Genomic DNA, 15,724 nt, shown 5'->3' with positions numbered 1-15,724 from the left:
ACATAGGAAGAAGTCATCAGGCATATACATTCCTAGTCCACAAAGATGCATCAGAGTATACAAAACAAATTCCTCCTCTGCTGCTCAAGGATGTACTACTGAGAGCTTTCCCTAGGCCTGATCATCCATGGCCCATTCATATGAGTGTCTCTTCCAACACTATAGGCCGAGCCTAGTAGGACGTATTAATGTGTGTGGCATAATTCCCATTTGCACTCCTGTGGGAAAACCTGGACATTTATACATTCAATGGAAGCATGTGCCACCAAAGAGGAGCCCAAATCTGATGTGGTTTCAAATATAGGACATATACCACTCTAAGGTGATGGGTACCTGAGGGCATACGTGATTGCATCTATTTTAACATGTTTCATAAGCCAAGCATTATGTACAGCTCCATGCTTGCTTCGTTGTGGCCCGTGGGCAGAGCTTTCTCTGACATACATGCACAACCTGAAAACACATCCCACAAAGGCCCCAATGCACTCACACTCTCTTTACGAATCTAATCTCCAGGTTTAATGATTAAGCACCCCTTACTAATGTTCCCTTTAAGGTCATGACTAAATTAGCAAAGAAAAAACAAAATCGCCATGACAGTACAGCTCTGGTCTTAACACACAACATCAAAACACTGCCCAGACATGCCACAAAACAGGCACACCTCAAACCATGCCACTCTCTTGTCGGTACTGTCCATCTGCAAATATGCCTCGGAACCTCATCAGGGGTATGAAGGGCTATACAAAGGCAACTAGACTACACTAAAATAAGAGTAAATAGATTTACCTCATTAATGATGTAGTCATTACATTACAACGCCAAACAGGTACCTGTTAACACAGCACTTATTTAGTATTGTGATGGATTATACAGTCTGTATGGTACTGAATTTAATTGAAAAAAAGCTAGAAACGCGAGCAGAGATCCAGGGCATGCATAATAAGAGTGGCTAGAATATTACAGCATTTAATATATATATATTAATGTTAATTAAACACCAACATGAGTGATTACCTTATTTATAACTGGAATTATAGATAGCTGTGCTTCGAATGCCAGGAAAAAGTTTGCCACTGTCTGTGCTTGTATGCCCTGTAAAACGGAGACAAAAATGCACCTACTATTTAATAATAGGAATATTACATAGGTAAAGAAAGTGTTATATGCATGAAGACAAATGGTCAAATTGTGTAGTGCAAAACACTGAAAACAAAACACTGTTCATAAATAAAGAATGAAGTGGTCCAAACAGTTTAGGTTTATGCACAGTACCAAATTATAGAGACAGTGATGGACAATGCTCATATTTCTCATGGCTACATGTTAATTTTTATTTTCGTAAATAAGCTCTGCTAGACATGGTTCTCATGAATCTTCATAAAAATAGGAACTGCCTCAGCAGCCTTAAACCCCCTTAGAAATTGATACATTTCATTATCAAAACTTTTAGAGCTTGTCAGCCAAAGAGGAAAAAACAGAGCCCTTGTTCTCCTTCAATTTCTTTTTTGTTTGATTTTGAGATTCTGAATAGCTAGTAGTTTTACCTTTTGCAGCTGGGCACTGCTAAACAGTCGACAACTGTGTGCGCACATACCTAAAAGTAATATATCTATACATAACTATCTTTATAACTATCTACATAAATATATATATTGATCAAGGCCACGATTGGCTGAAACGCGTCATGCTGACTAACCTGCAGTAAACAAGAGAAATATACATCGGTGTCTGTGCCCATCTCTTGTTGGAGGAGGTTACGTGTGTTTTGGAATATATATTTCCTGTTGTTTGTTTTTGCACCATAAATCAGCTAATCCACCCCACTTGACAACAGGGGGCTCACACTCAAACAGAATGACGAAATGCCTATATATGGAAGGTGCAGACTCCTGCCAGACACTACAAGGTTGTGAACAACCTAGTACCACAGCCTGAGGTATGGCTCCTGTGCGCTAGTCCTTTATCTGCTGGACAACAAGTCCCCAAAGAAATCTTTGCATAAATGTCCTGAACAGAATACATGAACCCAAAGGACGGAGATTACATTGGCCAGTGACAGAATCTTGGTTGCCACACGCCAGGATGTTAAAGTTGCATGATTTGAAACCTAATATTAGTGACACAACTGTCTAACAACAAAGAAAACTGCGAGGAGGGTGAATATGAAATCACTGAAAGGACAGGACAGAAACCAATTATGTAGACAAAAGAAAGTGTTAAAATAATCTTCTTATCTGAAAAGGATGGATGGAAACAAAGAACTTCACACAACTTTTTGTATGAACATTATTTCTGAAATACCAATTGAAATTTACAAAACCATCCATTTTTAGGAGTGCCCCAAAGGGGGATGCGACCAGGTTTTATGGAAGCACTAATGTATCACAAAATAACCTTCTTACACATCTTAGAAGGTCTAGTGAATCTTTATTTCTTCAAGTACCAGGAGATAGGAGTGGCGCTCCCCCACCTTCACCATCAGGCTTCCAACTGTCCTCCCAAGAATCTCCCTTGACCACCATTCTACATTCAATGTCACTGCATGCCAACTCCACAATCTACATTCCACAGTAGCACATGCCACATGTCTTCCCCCTTTTATTAACGAAATTAAAGAATACAGTAATATCTCAACATAACAATAACTTTACAAAATCCTAATACAATACATTCTACAACATTTTGCATTTTTACAACATTAGGATATAATATAAAAATACAATATCTTCCCCACCTGCATATTATCTTGAATCTAGAACTCACCCAACTCCATAACTCCCCAGATAAGCCGGTATCCTCATTCTCCCTGTCACTCACGTCTTCCATTCTTACACACTGCCACACAACGTAAATTCCATATTTTACCATCCTTCAAATGAACCCTACCTCCCAACACCTTATTAATTCTCAAAGGTTGCCAGCAGGGTTTTCCCTTGTCAACGAATCCTGGTCTCTTGACACGAAAATACTGTCCCACCATTACCTTAGAAATTTCTATTCCACTACTATGGTGCACTCTTGTGCGCATTTGATGCCTCTTCACTCTTTCCCTCATTTCACTGTCAAGTACAACACTGAATTTCTTGCAATTCTTCTCCTTTAATCACCATGATATGAGACTGATAGCTGAACTCCTTCCTCTCAAAAGCAGAAAAAGTTAAATCCCATGGCCAAAATATTCTAATTGGTCTTTGCCAAAGTTTTTCACTCTTCACAGGTAATCCCTCGTCACTAAGAATTGATAATACATGTTCCAGAATTACATTGTGAGTAACCTTATCCTTCCCAAAAATCAAGATGACATCCTCGAAGACCTTAGCCCCTTCCACTTTTGCCAATATTTTTGTCATTTCCCTTTGGAATACAGCTGACACACTGGCAAGTCCAAAAGGCATTCTTTTATATTGAAAAGCCCCTTCAGTTGTTACTAACCCTGGGCGTAGTTTGCTTAGTAGCACTACGAGAACTGCGTAGTGTGGTAGGGAAATGCTATTCGCAATGATTGCACACTGCCGGATGCTTGTCTGCACTGTGCAATTATTGCAAACTGCATCTTGCACAGTGCAAGCGGTCATTTTCTGCCGCTCGAGTAGATTTTTACTCAACGCGGACAGGTAGTTTCTCATCGCGAGCATACGCGACCACTCGCAATGAGAAACCTGACCTCCCCGCGTTGAGAATCTCGCCAGGAGGTTTATTCTCCATGCTCGCGATCGGCAACTTGATGTTGCTGATCGTGAACGAGGAAAAAGTCCCGCCGGGATGTCATTTTGCTTTCTCGCGGTCGCCAACTTGACATTGAGGACCGTGAGCGAGCAAAAATGCCAACTACGCTACGCGTTTTTGCACTGTGCTATGTGCAATTCACGTAGCGCGTAGTTGCGCAAACTACGAGAGCGTAGCATGGGTGTCTGCCCAGGCCTGGTTGTTACGAATACAGTAAAATGCCTAGTCATCATACAGTTTAATCTGATTGTAAAAACTGGGCAGGTCAATTGTTGAAAATATTAGCGGAATGACTCACAGATGATCGTGATTCTTGTAAATTTGGTAATGTAAACTTATCAACCCAAATGGCCTCATTCAAACACCTCAAATCTATGCACAATCTTAATTCGCCATGAGAGATACCACAGCAGGAAACATCCCGTCCGAACTCTCAATTGGCTCGATAATCTTCTTTGCACACAAATCATTCAACATCTCCGAATGTATCTATAATTCACCGTCGTATTGAAGAATTTCTTTTTTACAGGATTCATGTTTTCTCGTAATATGATTTGGTGTTTAAATTACTTCAGCATAGCAAAGGATTTATTTAACACTCCAGGAAACGTTTCTTTAAGCATCTCATACTCTATAAAATCTCCACTTAATTTCTGTACCACATAAACTGGTGGATTCCTATTTCAAACAATTTGATCACTGATTCGTTAATGTGGGGCCATTCCAATATCAAGTCGCCAAAACTTGTGTAAATCCTACCGTAGGCATTTTGTGACCCATATAACTTCCAGGGTTCACATCAGATGGATTCTACATGGCCACAATTTGTTGAACATACTTTTACTCATATTGTGTACCAGGCACAGGAGTCTACCATAGCGCACCCATCCATCATTAGTTGGCATGTTTGTAATTTCACAGGTGTTTTCTTACTTTGTTGAATTCTATCCTTTACGCTTAATTCCAGCCAGGTCTGGTGGCTAAGTAGACTAATGTGTCCACTGTAGAGGCCTGTGTTCAACCTCATGGTCACAGGTTCAAATCCCAGCAGCTCCACTCTGCATTTAATGCTTCTGTGGTTGATAAAATGAGTACCATTGAGCTGGGTAACAATAAATATATGTTAATGAGCACCAAGATACCCTTAGGTGAATGTGCACTTTACAAATACACGTTATGTCACTACACATTGCATACTTCCCTCCTCCCCATCCTCATGTTCTGACACATATCTCACACTCTTCTTAACACCTTTACAGACCCTACTGAAATTGCCTATCTTTATTTGCATATGGCCATGTCTGAACTGGGGTGGCTTGGTGAGAAAAATAACGATGGATTAAACCCAGATCTGTGACTGGGGGTGAATGGTTTGCCATTGTGCAACATTCCGTCCATCATCTTGTGTGTTTTGCTGTTCACCCTATGTGGGAAGGGTATGCCCAGAAGTGGGTCCCGTGCTCACTAGGCCACTGGAGTCAAGCTATCCTGGCTGAAGATGGCTGATAGCCAGAAACCGGTCCTAGGATGCTTGATTCCGGTCCAGGAAAGACATGGCTTGGCAGTTCGGTCTGGACTGTTCCCATGAGGCACAGGGTCAAGACTGATTTGCATATGGCCATGTCTGAACTGGCTTGGTGAGCAAAAGAACGATGGATTAAACCCAGATCTGTGACTGGGGGTGAATGCTTTGCCATTGTGCAACATTCCATCCATCATCTTGTGTGTTTTGCTATCTTTTTTCATATGCTACAAGACTTTCCCAAAGCGGGGCACAATTTGGAATTGGCTAAATATTCACTTGAACCACACCTGTAACGTAACTTAATACCAGTATCTATGTATTTATTATTTTTTCGCTTGCTCTCTACTTTCCTTTGTTGTTGTGATGGCATTAACAGATCCAGTATTGCCATTGCTGGTTCCCTTTCATACAGTTTGAATACATTCCTCAGATACTTCAATACTTCTTGCTACATCCATAGCAGCTTGTCAGCTCATTTCACTGCAAGACCAAAATTTCTCCTGTATTTCCTTTGATTTAACCTTCCTTAATATCTGGTCTCTCAACACTTGGTCATACGACGTTCTTGAACTTACAAGTGGTAGCTAATGCTCTGAGTGCCGCCACAAATTGGTCGATAGACTCATCTTCTTGCTGGAACCTAGAGTAAACTCTGAACCTCTCGAACACCTCACTTATTTTCGTTCCATAATGCTCATGTAAACTTTTTCACTATTTGATATACATCCCCATCCCCAGAATTCTCCAGTGGTGGTAAATTCTTAAATTCTCTTAATCCAATCGCTCCCAGTTTGCGTCTTAAAAAAGATAAAAAAAACTCTCTAGGGAGCATGTTCCTTCTTCTAGGACTTCCACATAAGCTTAAAATAAATCTACCCATAACTCCCATTGTATTGGTGGATCCCTTAGTTCTGCTAAAAAAACGGTGGAGGTTGGATTGTGGCCATATGTTCACTTGAGATACTTAACTAACATTTTTTAATACAGTACTAAAATTAATAAGCCTTACAATTCGCACCAGTTCATATGGTTTGCGGATTACTGGTTAACTCCTTGGAAGATAAACAGGCTGGCAATTATATGAGCTGAAGGCATGCGAATCACCATAGATCCGCTTGCACACCTATATCTTATATAGTCAAGGTGTGCAGGACAACGCAGATCTACTTACTAATGGCATTGCATGATCAGGTTTCCAACTGTCCACCCAAGAACCCCTCTTAACCTCCATTCTACATTCAATGTCGGCGCATGCCAACCCCACATTCAACACTCCACAGTGGCATATGCCAAACAAAAAGTACAACCAGGAAGGGACATTCCGAACAGAAGAGTATCAGAGCAAAGCAGTAGAATTTGAAAATGCTCAATGACTCAGATTTCAACTTGGAATCTGGATGAGATTAGATTAGTATGAAAAATTAAAAGTTTAATCTATGCATGTTGCTGAATTTGTTCATATGATTAAAGTGAACAAAAAGTGAAAAATAGGTAAGAGCATTGAATATATAGGATGAGTGTTAGAGAAAACGTGTAATTTGATGCTCCATATTTTATAACGCAGGAAGGAAATAATTAGTGTGGGTGTTTAAAAACTCCCTTTTCTCCTGCCGTACTGCTATATTACATTTACTATAGTCTACAAAAAGTTGCTTCTATTAAGATGTTAATGTTGATTGAATGATGGTGGATAAAAAATACATATTCAATTTTTTGTTTTCTTTCTATAGTATAATGGAATCTTACAAAAACACATGGGGCACCACAAACCGAAACATATGCAGGTCAAGACATACCTCATTTGCGTCCACCACAAGAATGACACCTTGGCAAGCTGATAGCGACCTTGATACTTCATAATTGAAGTCTACATGGCCCTGAAATAAAATGCAGAATTTATAATAACCAAGAAACATTTTTTTACCTTAACTATTTCTTAGGAAGGTGGGAAACTTCTACATTCCAGACAACATTAAACACATTTTAATTATAATTAATTAGTTGAGCAACATGGAGCATAACTACTTATATTGAACTAAAGCACAAATATATTTCATCCAAATATGTTACGGCCAATTGGCATCTTCCAGCTGACGGCATTTTGAGCTGCACTACTATAATGCGATACTTGTGAGGGATAAAACAGAAGGTGTTTATACCTCTGCCCCCACTTCCACCCTCCCCAACAGCCCTAACTATGGGTCGACAATTTTTTTAATTCTCTTCGCTAGGGTAATCTGTTGCTTAAAGTGCATAACGCAGTTCTTTGTCGAAAAAAAAAAAAAGGGGGACACAGGACAGACGTTGGACAGCAGGTGATCTTCTGGGTGGCTTTCTGCACTTGGGAGATTTGAAAAATGGGTGCATATTGCTTATTTGGTAAGGCAATGGAGGCCTCTTATGAACAAATATATGAGTATTTGTTAAGGCATCATGGGGTATTTGTCGGTTATGGGTGAATAGCTACATCTAAAAAGGTGATGCCCCCGCTTGCTTTATCTTTCTGTTAACATTTCAGTCTTGATCCCTGTGGCATATAGCACATTTGGAACACCCCACAAATGTAGTGCCTCAAACCCTTTACCCAGTAGCACACTACAGAAGAAGGATCTCTTGGTTCTACAGAGCTATCAAGGAGCATGTGACTGTCTCATTGGAGCCCCTAAGACAGGCCTGGGAATTGGAATTGCAACTTGCCTTGAATGAGAAGGAAAAGCTGCATATTAGTATATTCCTCTTACAAGGTCATGTGTAATGCCCAATTTAAGTTTATCTAATATAATTCCACAAGGATGGACACCCCAAAACGTCCACCGGTTATTTCCTGCTGTACCCGCTTAGAGGTCTCACACACCTACTATGGTGCTGCGATATATTGCAGACCATCTGGGCCAGGGTCGGACATTAGTCACTGAGATCAAAGGCATGCCATTCCTGATAAACGTGGACATATTCTATTGGGCAAGAAGAAGGCAAGGCCACTCACCAGGTTCCTCGATCTGGCTTGGGTGTTAGCCAAGAGAGCAAAAACAAGAAGATGGAAATTCTCAGATCGTCCATTATGAACTGTGTGGCTCACAGAACATCAAAGACGTGCTGTTGCCAATGGCACAGCATTGCACAGGGAAGAAAAGCAAGGCCTCAGACCTCTCCAGGTTGCGCGGCGAACTGGTGTAAAAACACAAATTCAGTAAAAATGACAAGAGGTCCCTTGAATTATCGATTATAGACTCCTACTTAAAGTCCCTGATTTAGACTGCACAACTGTACCTCAGTCTCCCTCCTCTACTTTCTACACCCCACATCCTGGCTCACTAGTACCCCTTCTCTTTTGGAATTCCTATATCTTTAGACAATGCTCTGGGAAATAAACTTACTACAATCTTAGACATTTGGGGCCAGATGTAGGTAATTTTAATTTACCACCTCTTAAATACCGATTCATACCGAATCGGTATTTAAGAGGTGGTAAAATAAAGGGGGGGAGATGTAGGTATTTCAGATTCGGTAAATACCGAATCGTTAAGATTCGGTATTTACCGACTGTAAATACCGATTCGGTATTGCCCATTGATTCCTATGGGCCTTGCAGCCCATAGGAATCAATGGGCAATACCGATTCTGTAATTACAGAATCGGTAAATACCGATTTTAGCAAGGGTGCAGGGGGTGTCACTTTGACACTCTCTGGCACCCCAAAAATAGGCATGTGCGCCATGTGGCACACAGACATGCCCTAAGGGCATGTCTGTGTGTCACATGGCACAGGTGTGCATGCACACCTGGATTCGGTATTTTACCACCCAATTGGATTGGGTGGTAAAATACCGATTCTTAAAGCCCTGTGGCACTCTGACATGTGCCAGCTACATCTGCATTTACAGAATCGGTATTTTACCGAGTCTGTATTTACCGATTCGGTAATTTTACCGAATCGGTAAATACAGAATCGGTAAAACACCGATTCTGTAAATGCATGCCCTACCTCTCAAAATCCAATTACCGGTCGGTAACGGCCGAATTCGGCCGTTACCGACCGGTAATTGGCCACCTACATCTGGCCCTTGGTGTTATTCCCCTCCCCTTCTATTTAGTAGTGGATGGGATGTTTGATGGTTGCTTTGGGTTATACCTCTTCTGAATTAATATTATATTACTTGACCTTATGCTCATAAGATTTTATGCAATCGTATGTGTAGAAATCACCTCAAATAATTATGTCAACTAAACATTGTTGTCATTGTATGCAAAAGGAATAGAAAATGGTTTTAAAAACGTGTTGCATAAAGTTTTATTTAAAGACTCTGTGTGGAGATCGTGTGGCTATAAACCCGTCTCAATTAAATACACAATTCACTAGTTTGCAGCTCCTCTCTTCTAGTGGGTTGGGACCTAGTGAAGATAAAGTAGTAATTGGCCAATTGTGACGATTAAAATAATGGGCAATTATTAACCCCTGTCCTCTCTTAAATCCTATGGAGCTATTAGAATGCAGAGGATGACGTATTACTTGGGACCCAGACTGAGGTTGAATATTTTGATATTGTGTGATCACCTATGTAATTGTGGCACATGAAGCAAACAGTGCGATTGTAGGATGGAAACAGCTCAAATATGGGTTTATGCAGTGGTAATTCTTCTGCCTTTATGTATATCATTGGGAAAATACAGTTGAGTAACAGTCAACCCATCTCAGATGCCACTTTCAAACACTCTGTGGAGGAAACAACTGGAGAGGAGAGTGCTCATTCAGCACCCATTGTCCACAATTTCCAAGAAAATATCACCTTCTTTGCAGGTACCACTGTAACTGTGGTTGCACTGTATATACTTTGTGCTTTTTAGATGTTCACGAACCATTAGGGTTGCAAGCCTTAACCAAAACTAAACAAAATAACCAGTTTTGACAAAAAGATTGGAAGCATGCTTTTGCTTTAGTGTCTGTTTTGTCTTTAAGAACATTAGCACGTTATTGCATTAGACGTGTTTTACACAAATAAGATTACCATTCTCGCGGCAGGATTGCTGGTTCATTCTTTCATTATTTTGTTACATTGGTGAATTGTGTTTTGAATAGCATTATGCGGTTTGAAGGGATATGATTACAGTTTATAACTGAAATGTTTCTTATATACATATATCTTTATAAAAGTGTTGTGTGCACATAGCCTGATCATGACTTTTATACTAAATCGCTACTGTGATAGTTTACTTAAGCCTTGGCTATTTACTTGCATGTATCCAGAGAGCAAAGGCACCTTAAGTGATGTTCAATTTCTTCTGAGTGCTTGTTGCCATGTTCCCTCTGTTTTAGAAAGATTATTGGTTGCTCCCATTGTATGAAATACTGTCCACACATGAGGCAGCAGGCACTTCGGTCAAAAGGAATATTTGGTCTTAGTCAACGTCTTACCAGGGTTCTTTGGTTGTGTTTAAGTAGACACATTTCTTTCACAAACCATTTGTTAGCCAGGAGTGGGGTCGGTGGCTAAATATATATGGTCATGGTTATTAGGCAAAACATAAATTTAGATAGCCCAGAGGAGAGAACATTTAGACACTGTCAATACATGCTGATCCAGGTCCAGAATGTGTTTTATTAAATTATATTAAACTACTGTATAGGTGAAGGTAAATACCAAAATATTCGAGGGGGAAGATGCTTGAAGGATTCATAGTGAGGGCAAAATATCTCTTTACATAAAATAATCTGAAAAACGGCTGTGATAACTTCTCCATGATCATGAAATCCATTTTAGAGCAGGAAACTGTAACAAGAGGAAGATATCTTAAATATGCAATTCCAAGGGTTAAGATACGCAAGTTTCAGCAACGAACAAGAGGGGTGTAGGCTTTAATAGTGCATGTTTGGGTGACGATTTGGCACATTGAAATCCACACTTAGGGAAAGAGGTGTGTCCTATGCTCCAGGATATGGGTGAGCCCTTTTGGTGGAAGGGCTATTAGTCAGTCTCAGGATTTCTAGAGCGCAGCTAATAACCCAATAGGGCATCCAGGCGCATGCATGTCCCTGTAGCTCATTCAAACAGCCAGGTCTTGAGGGCCCTTCGGAATTCTGGGAGTGAGGTGATGGCCTGGAGTTGCGTGGGGAGGCTATTCCAGGTCTTTGCTCCGATATGGGAAAATGAGCGTACTCAACATTCTGTTTCGGTAGATGTGGGGAGTATGACCAAGAGACAGGGAGGCAGAGCGTAGTCTGCTTGGCAGTTGGATGAAGTTCAGGCGATGGTTAATGTAGGTGGGACCTTGATTGAGTAGAGCTTTGTGTGCGTGGGTCAGCAACTTGAATTGGCATCTCATGTGCATAGAGAGCCAGTGGAGTGGCTGAGGTTGGTTGTGATGCAGGGGAGGTTGATGATGAGTCTGGCTGTGGCGTTCTGAATGGTCTCAAGTCACTGTAGGAGGTGTGCAGTGATTCCTATGTAGAGATATTGTCATAGTCCAGTTGCCTGGTGATGAGGCCCTGTGTCATGGTGCGTCTAGTGTGCAGGGGTAGCAATTTGAAGACCTTATGTAGCATGCACAGGGTGAAGAAGCAAGTGGCTGATCTCTAATTTCATGGTGAGTTTGTTGTCAATGAGGATTCCAATATTTTTGGCATGCATGGGGGTGTGGGCCCAGGTCCTAGGTTTGATGGCCACCAGGAGTCGTTCCATGGGTGTAGGAAAGTGTGTTTCTGTTGCAGTAAACATCCCTGTTTTTGCCAGACCACTGATGCACTTTTACTTGGTGTGCCCTGGGTCCCTGCCAATCATGTTCCCAAGGCCTGTGTTCTTTCCCCAAGACTAACCCAAATGGCATTTCTGGACACAGGTCAGTCCCTGGAAAATGGTACCACAAGTATCCAGGTCACGGTGACCAGCGAAGGCCTCTAAGGGCTGCAGCACTTATTGTGCCACCCTTAGAGGTCCTGTACCACTACACTCACACACTGCCTTTGCAGGTTGCGTGTTTTGGTGCAAAACAAAGTGAAGAGTTGACATGGCACACATCTCTGTGTGCCCTGCCTACAACCCACTGCCCTGGCATAGGTCAGTCACCCCTTTAGCTGGTTCCACTATACCAGTGGTGAGGATACAGGTGCATGAGTCCTGTACCCCTACAGTGTCTAAGTCCATTCTGAGACATTGTAAGTGCAGTGCTGCTATTAAGAGTATATGGTGCTGGGAGTTTGTCATTACAAACTCCCCAGTACCATAATGGCTACATTGAAAACTGAGAAGTTTGGTATCAAACTTCTCAGCACTTTAAACCCACACTGATGCCAGTGTGGGATTTAATGAAAAATGCACACAGAGGGCATTTTAGAGATGCCTCCTGAAAACTAACCCACCACTAGTGTCCAGGCTGAGTGGCTGCTTTGCCCTGAGCTAAAGTCCAGGAGCTGTGCTCCTACAACCCAGTGGCCTTTTTGCCAGTAGCCACCAACCGGAGGTCCCCTATACCCATTGGATAACATTGGGCCTCAACACTCTGCACGTGGCTGCCCTAGTGCCGCTGAGGGTGTAACAAGAGTGCATCACAGACCCTGGGGGACCCCTGAGTCTAACCCCAGAACTTCAACTCCAAAGACTGATTACTTACTTAAAAACTGATAACCATATTTTCCTCCATAGGATAACATTGACTGTTTTTCCTAAAAAGTTTCTAAGTGTGGAGTTTTAAAACCAAAAGAAATCCTTTAAAAGTGTACGACTTAACAAAAACGCCTTTGCTCACCTGTTTACAGGAAAAGTCCCAGTGCTGCATCCAGGCATACAGCACTGAGTCAGAAAAGTAATCTAAAAGTAACTTACCTGCTATTTTACTGAAAATCCTATTCAAGTCTATGTACTGTATTTCCAAGTGATTGTATTTCTCCGAAACAATACTGTAAGTCAAACCATAGTACACTTACAATTGCAATAGAACTGTTTTAGAATCAGCATTTACTACAGTAAAGTATTTATTGCTTACCTGTGCCAGGCTTGCTTGGTTCTAGAAATAAAATAACTAAAAAAATATTTTTATACAAAAATAATTGGTCTGAAGTTCAGTTTTTGAGTGTGTGAATTAATTTGCTGACGGAGTGTGTACAACAAATGCTTAACACTGTCCTCTGATACTGCCTTACTGCTCGACCATACTACCACAAATAGAGAGTAAGGGTTTATCTAATTTTACCTCTGCCTACCTTTGGGGTTCCACTGGACTCTGTGCACACTATACCACTCTTTGGTATAGTATATACAGAGCCAGCTTCCTACATTTGTGGATCAGCGGTGGGATATACAACTTTGCATTTGTTGGACTTCTTGGTTACCACCTGATCACACGACATAACTCTTAAATTTTCTTTAGAATGCTGATTTGTTCAAATGGGCATTTTTGCAAAATTACTAAAAGTCTTGTTAGGACTTTGGTTACGTCACTGTTAGAGTTTTAGAAATGAAAAAGTCACTTTAGCGAAGGGTAGAGGGGTTAGAACTTTTTGTTAGAATGTCTCAAAACAAGAACCCGGCTAATAGTGAAAATAATCATGATGACATAGAGGGCCAGGTTGAGTAGCTTGACCTCGACTCTTACCTTCACTTGTCTTTCAAGGTCCCTATGTAAGATTAAAAATATAGCCATGGGTCCCCATCCCACTAAACAAAAGCTCCAGGAGCTGTTAGCTGGGTATGCTAAGGACCACCCATCTGAAAATGGTGATGACCAGTCAGATGAGGAAGAAGAAGAAGTGGATGAGGAAGCTAGCCAGCCTCCCCCACGTCATAGGGAGAGAAGAGCCCAAGTGCCTTTAACTCCAAGAATCAACCTCCCAGCACATAGAGGCCACACAGGTGGCTCAGGTGCTAGTGAGAACATTGAGGACAGCCTCAATGAGGAGGGCATCATGCTAGTCAGGCTGACCAAAATATTATACCTAGAGACCAGACTCCTAGCTCTAGAAAAAGAAAGAGCAGAGATGGGCCTAGCACCCATCAATGGTGGCAGCAATCTAAAAAATATAGAAAAGGAAGGATCTTATGACCCCAAGATCCCCAAAGTAATTGTCCATAAATTTGAGGAGGGTGATGACATCACCAAATGGTTCACAGCCTTTAAAAGGGCTTGTGAAGCCAGAAGGGTGAAGAAAGCTCATGGGGGGGGCACCCCTTTGGGAACTGTTCTCTGGTAAGTGCAGAGACAGACTTCTGACCCTTAGTGGGGCAGATGCTGGGTCTTACCAGTGAGGAAGGAGGTGATCAATTTGAGTGCGTTTCATTGTATGCTGATGTGGTAGAGTCTTTTGATCAGTGTGTGGTGGTATATGGTGCTGAAGGCTGCAGAGAGGTAAAGGAGGATCAGAGCTATTGTTTTTCCTCGATCAAGGAAGGTTTGGATGTCATCCGTGGTCTTGGTGCTATGATTGCTTTTGAAGGCGGACTGGGAGGCATCAAGTGGCTGGTTCTGTTCCAGGTGTGTCGTGTGTTGCTTGTTGATGATCTTTTCTAATACCTTGGCTGGGAATGAGAGCAGGAACATTGCTGCCGAGAGGTAAATGAGGATTAGAGCTATTTTTCCTCCTCGAACAAGGAAGGTTTGGATGTCATCTGTGATCTTGGTGCCATGATTGCTTTTGAAGCCGGACTGGGAGGCATCAAGTAGCTGGTTCTGTTCCAGGTGTGTCGTGTATTGCATGTTGATGATCTATTCTAATACCTTGGCTGGGAATGAGAGCAGGAGGATTGTGTGGTAGTTCTTGAGTTCACTGTGGTCGGCAGAGGATTTGTTGAGTAGTGGTGTGACTTTGGCGTGTTTCCAGGCATCGGGAAATGATGCAGTGGTGATTGAGTTTTTGAGCAAAGTGGTAAGTTCCTGACCGATTCTTGTGTTTCTGAGATTGAAGATGTGGTAAGGGCATGGGTCTATGGGAGCTCCCGAGCAGATGGATTTCATGATAGTGGTGGTGTCCTGAGTAGAGAGGAGGATCATCGTGGTGAGCCTGTGGTTCGCAGCGGTGGTGAATCTAATGAGTAAGTCTGTAGCTATCAGACAACCTATCATTCACTAGGTGGGTTGGGCCAGTCGAGTGGGAAATTCTACATCTATTTGTAAGAACTTTAAGCATGTTTGGGGATTTCAAGTACTTTGTGTGAGGCAGAGGACTGCAGAGTGAATTAGCTGGGGTGTTTGAAGGGGAGACAGCCTGTTGCTGTAGAATACAAAGCTCCATGTAAGACTTAATGCAATTAAACACTCATCTGCCACATTTTTGAGGGTTAGGGATTTGTTTTTTTAACCACAATTTCCTTTAGAAACCCACCAACTATTTTCAGGACCAAGTGTCACCAGTTATCAATAATTCATGTTGCCAGCAACAAAAACACAATTTTAATGAGAGTTGTAAAAGTGTAAAAGCAGTGTCTATCACGAAAATGAAATTAACAGCGATACTGGATATGCTGAAATTAATTTTCCATTACG

General features: G+C 41.6%; 1 protein-coding gene across 2 annotated transcripts in view; it reads right to left on the bottom strand.

Moving 5' to 3' along the window:
• GUF1 (GTP binding elongation factor GUF1) overlaps positions 1–15,724 on the bottom strand; it is a 313,519-nt gene that overhangs the window by 282,494 nt on the left and 15,301 nt on the right. For both annotated transcript variants that reach the window (XM_078678240.1, XM_078678239.1), the window contains exons 5-6: positions 7,051–7,131; positions 1,018–1,095 (exon numbers count right to left, since the gene is read on the bottom strand). In XM_078678240.1, the coding sequence (XP_078534366.1) occupies positions 1,018–1,095; positions 7,051–7,131 (159 nt within the window). The remainder of the gene's footprint in view (positions 1–1,017; positions 1,096–7,050; positions 7,132–15,724) is intronic.

The sequence above is a fragment of the Lissotriton helveticus genome, chromosome 2_2 (genome assembly GCF_964261635.1).
Source record: "Lissotriton helveticus chromosome 2_2, aLisHel1.1, whole genome shotgun sequence".
Classification (NCBI taxonomy): Eukaryota; Metazoa; Chordata; class Amphibia; order Caudata; family Salamandridae; genus Lissotriton; species Lissotriton helveticus.
The sequence above is the reverse complement of the archived record's forward strand: the minus strand, read 5'-3'. Positions and strand labels throughout refer to the sequence as shown.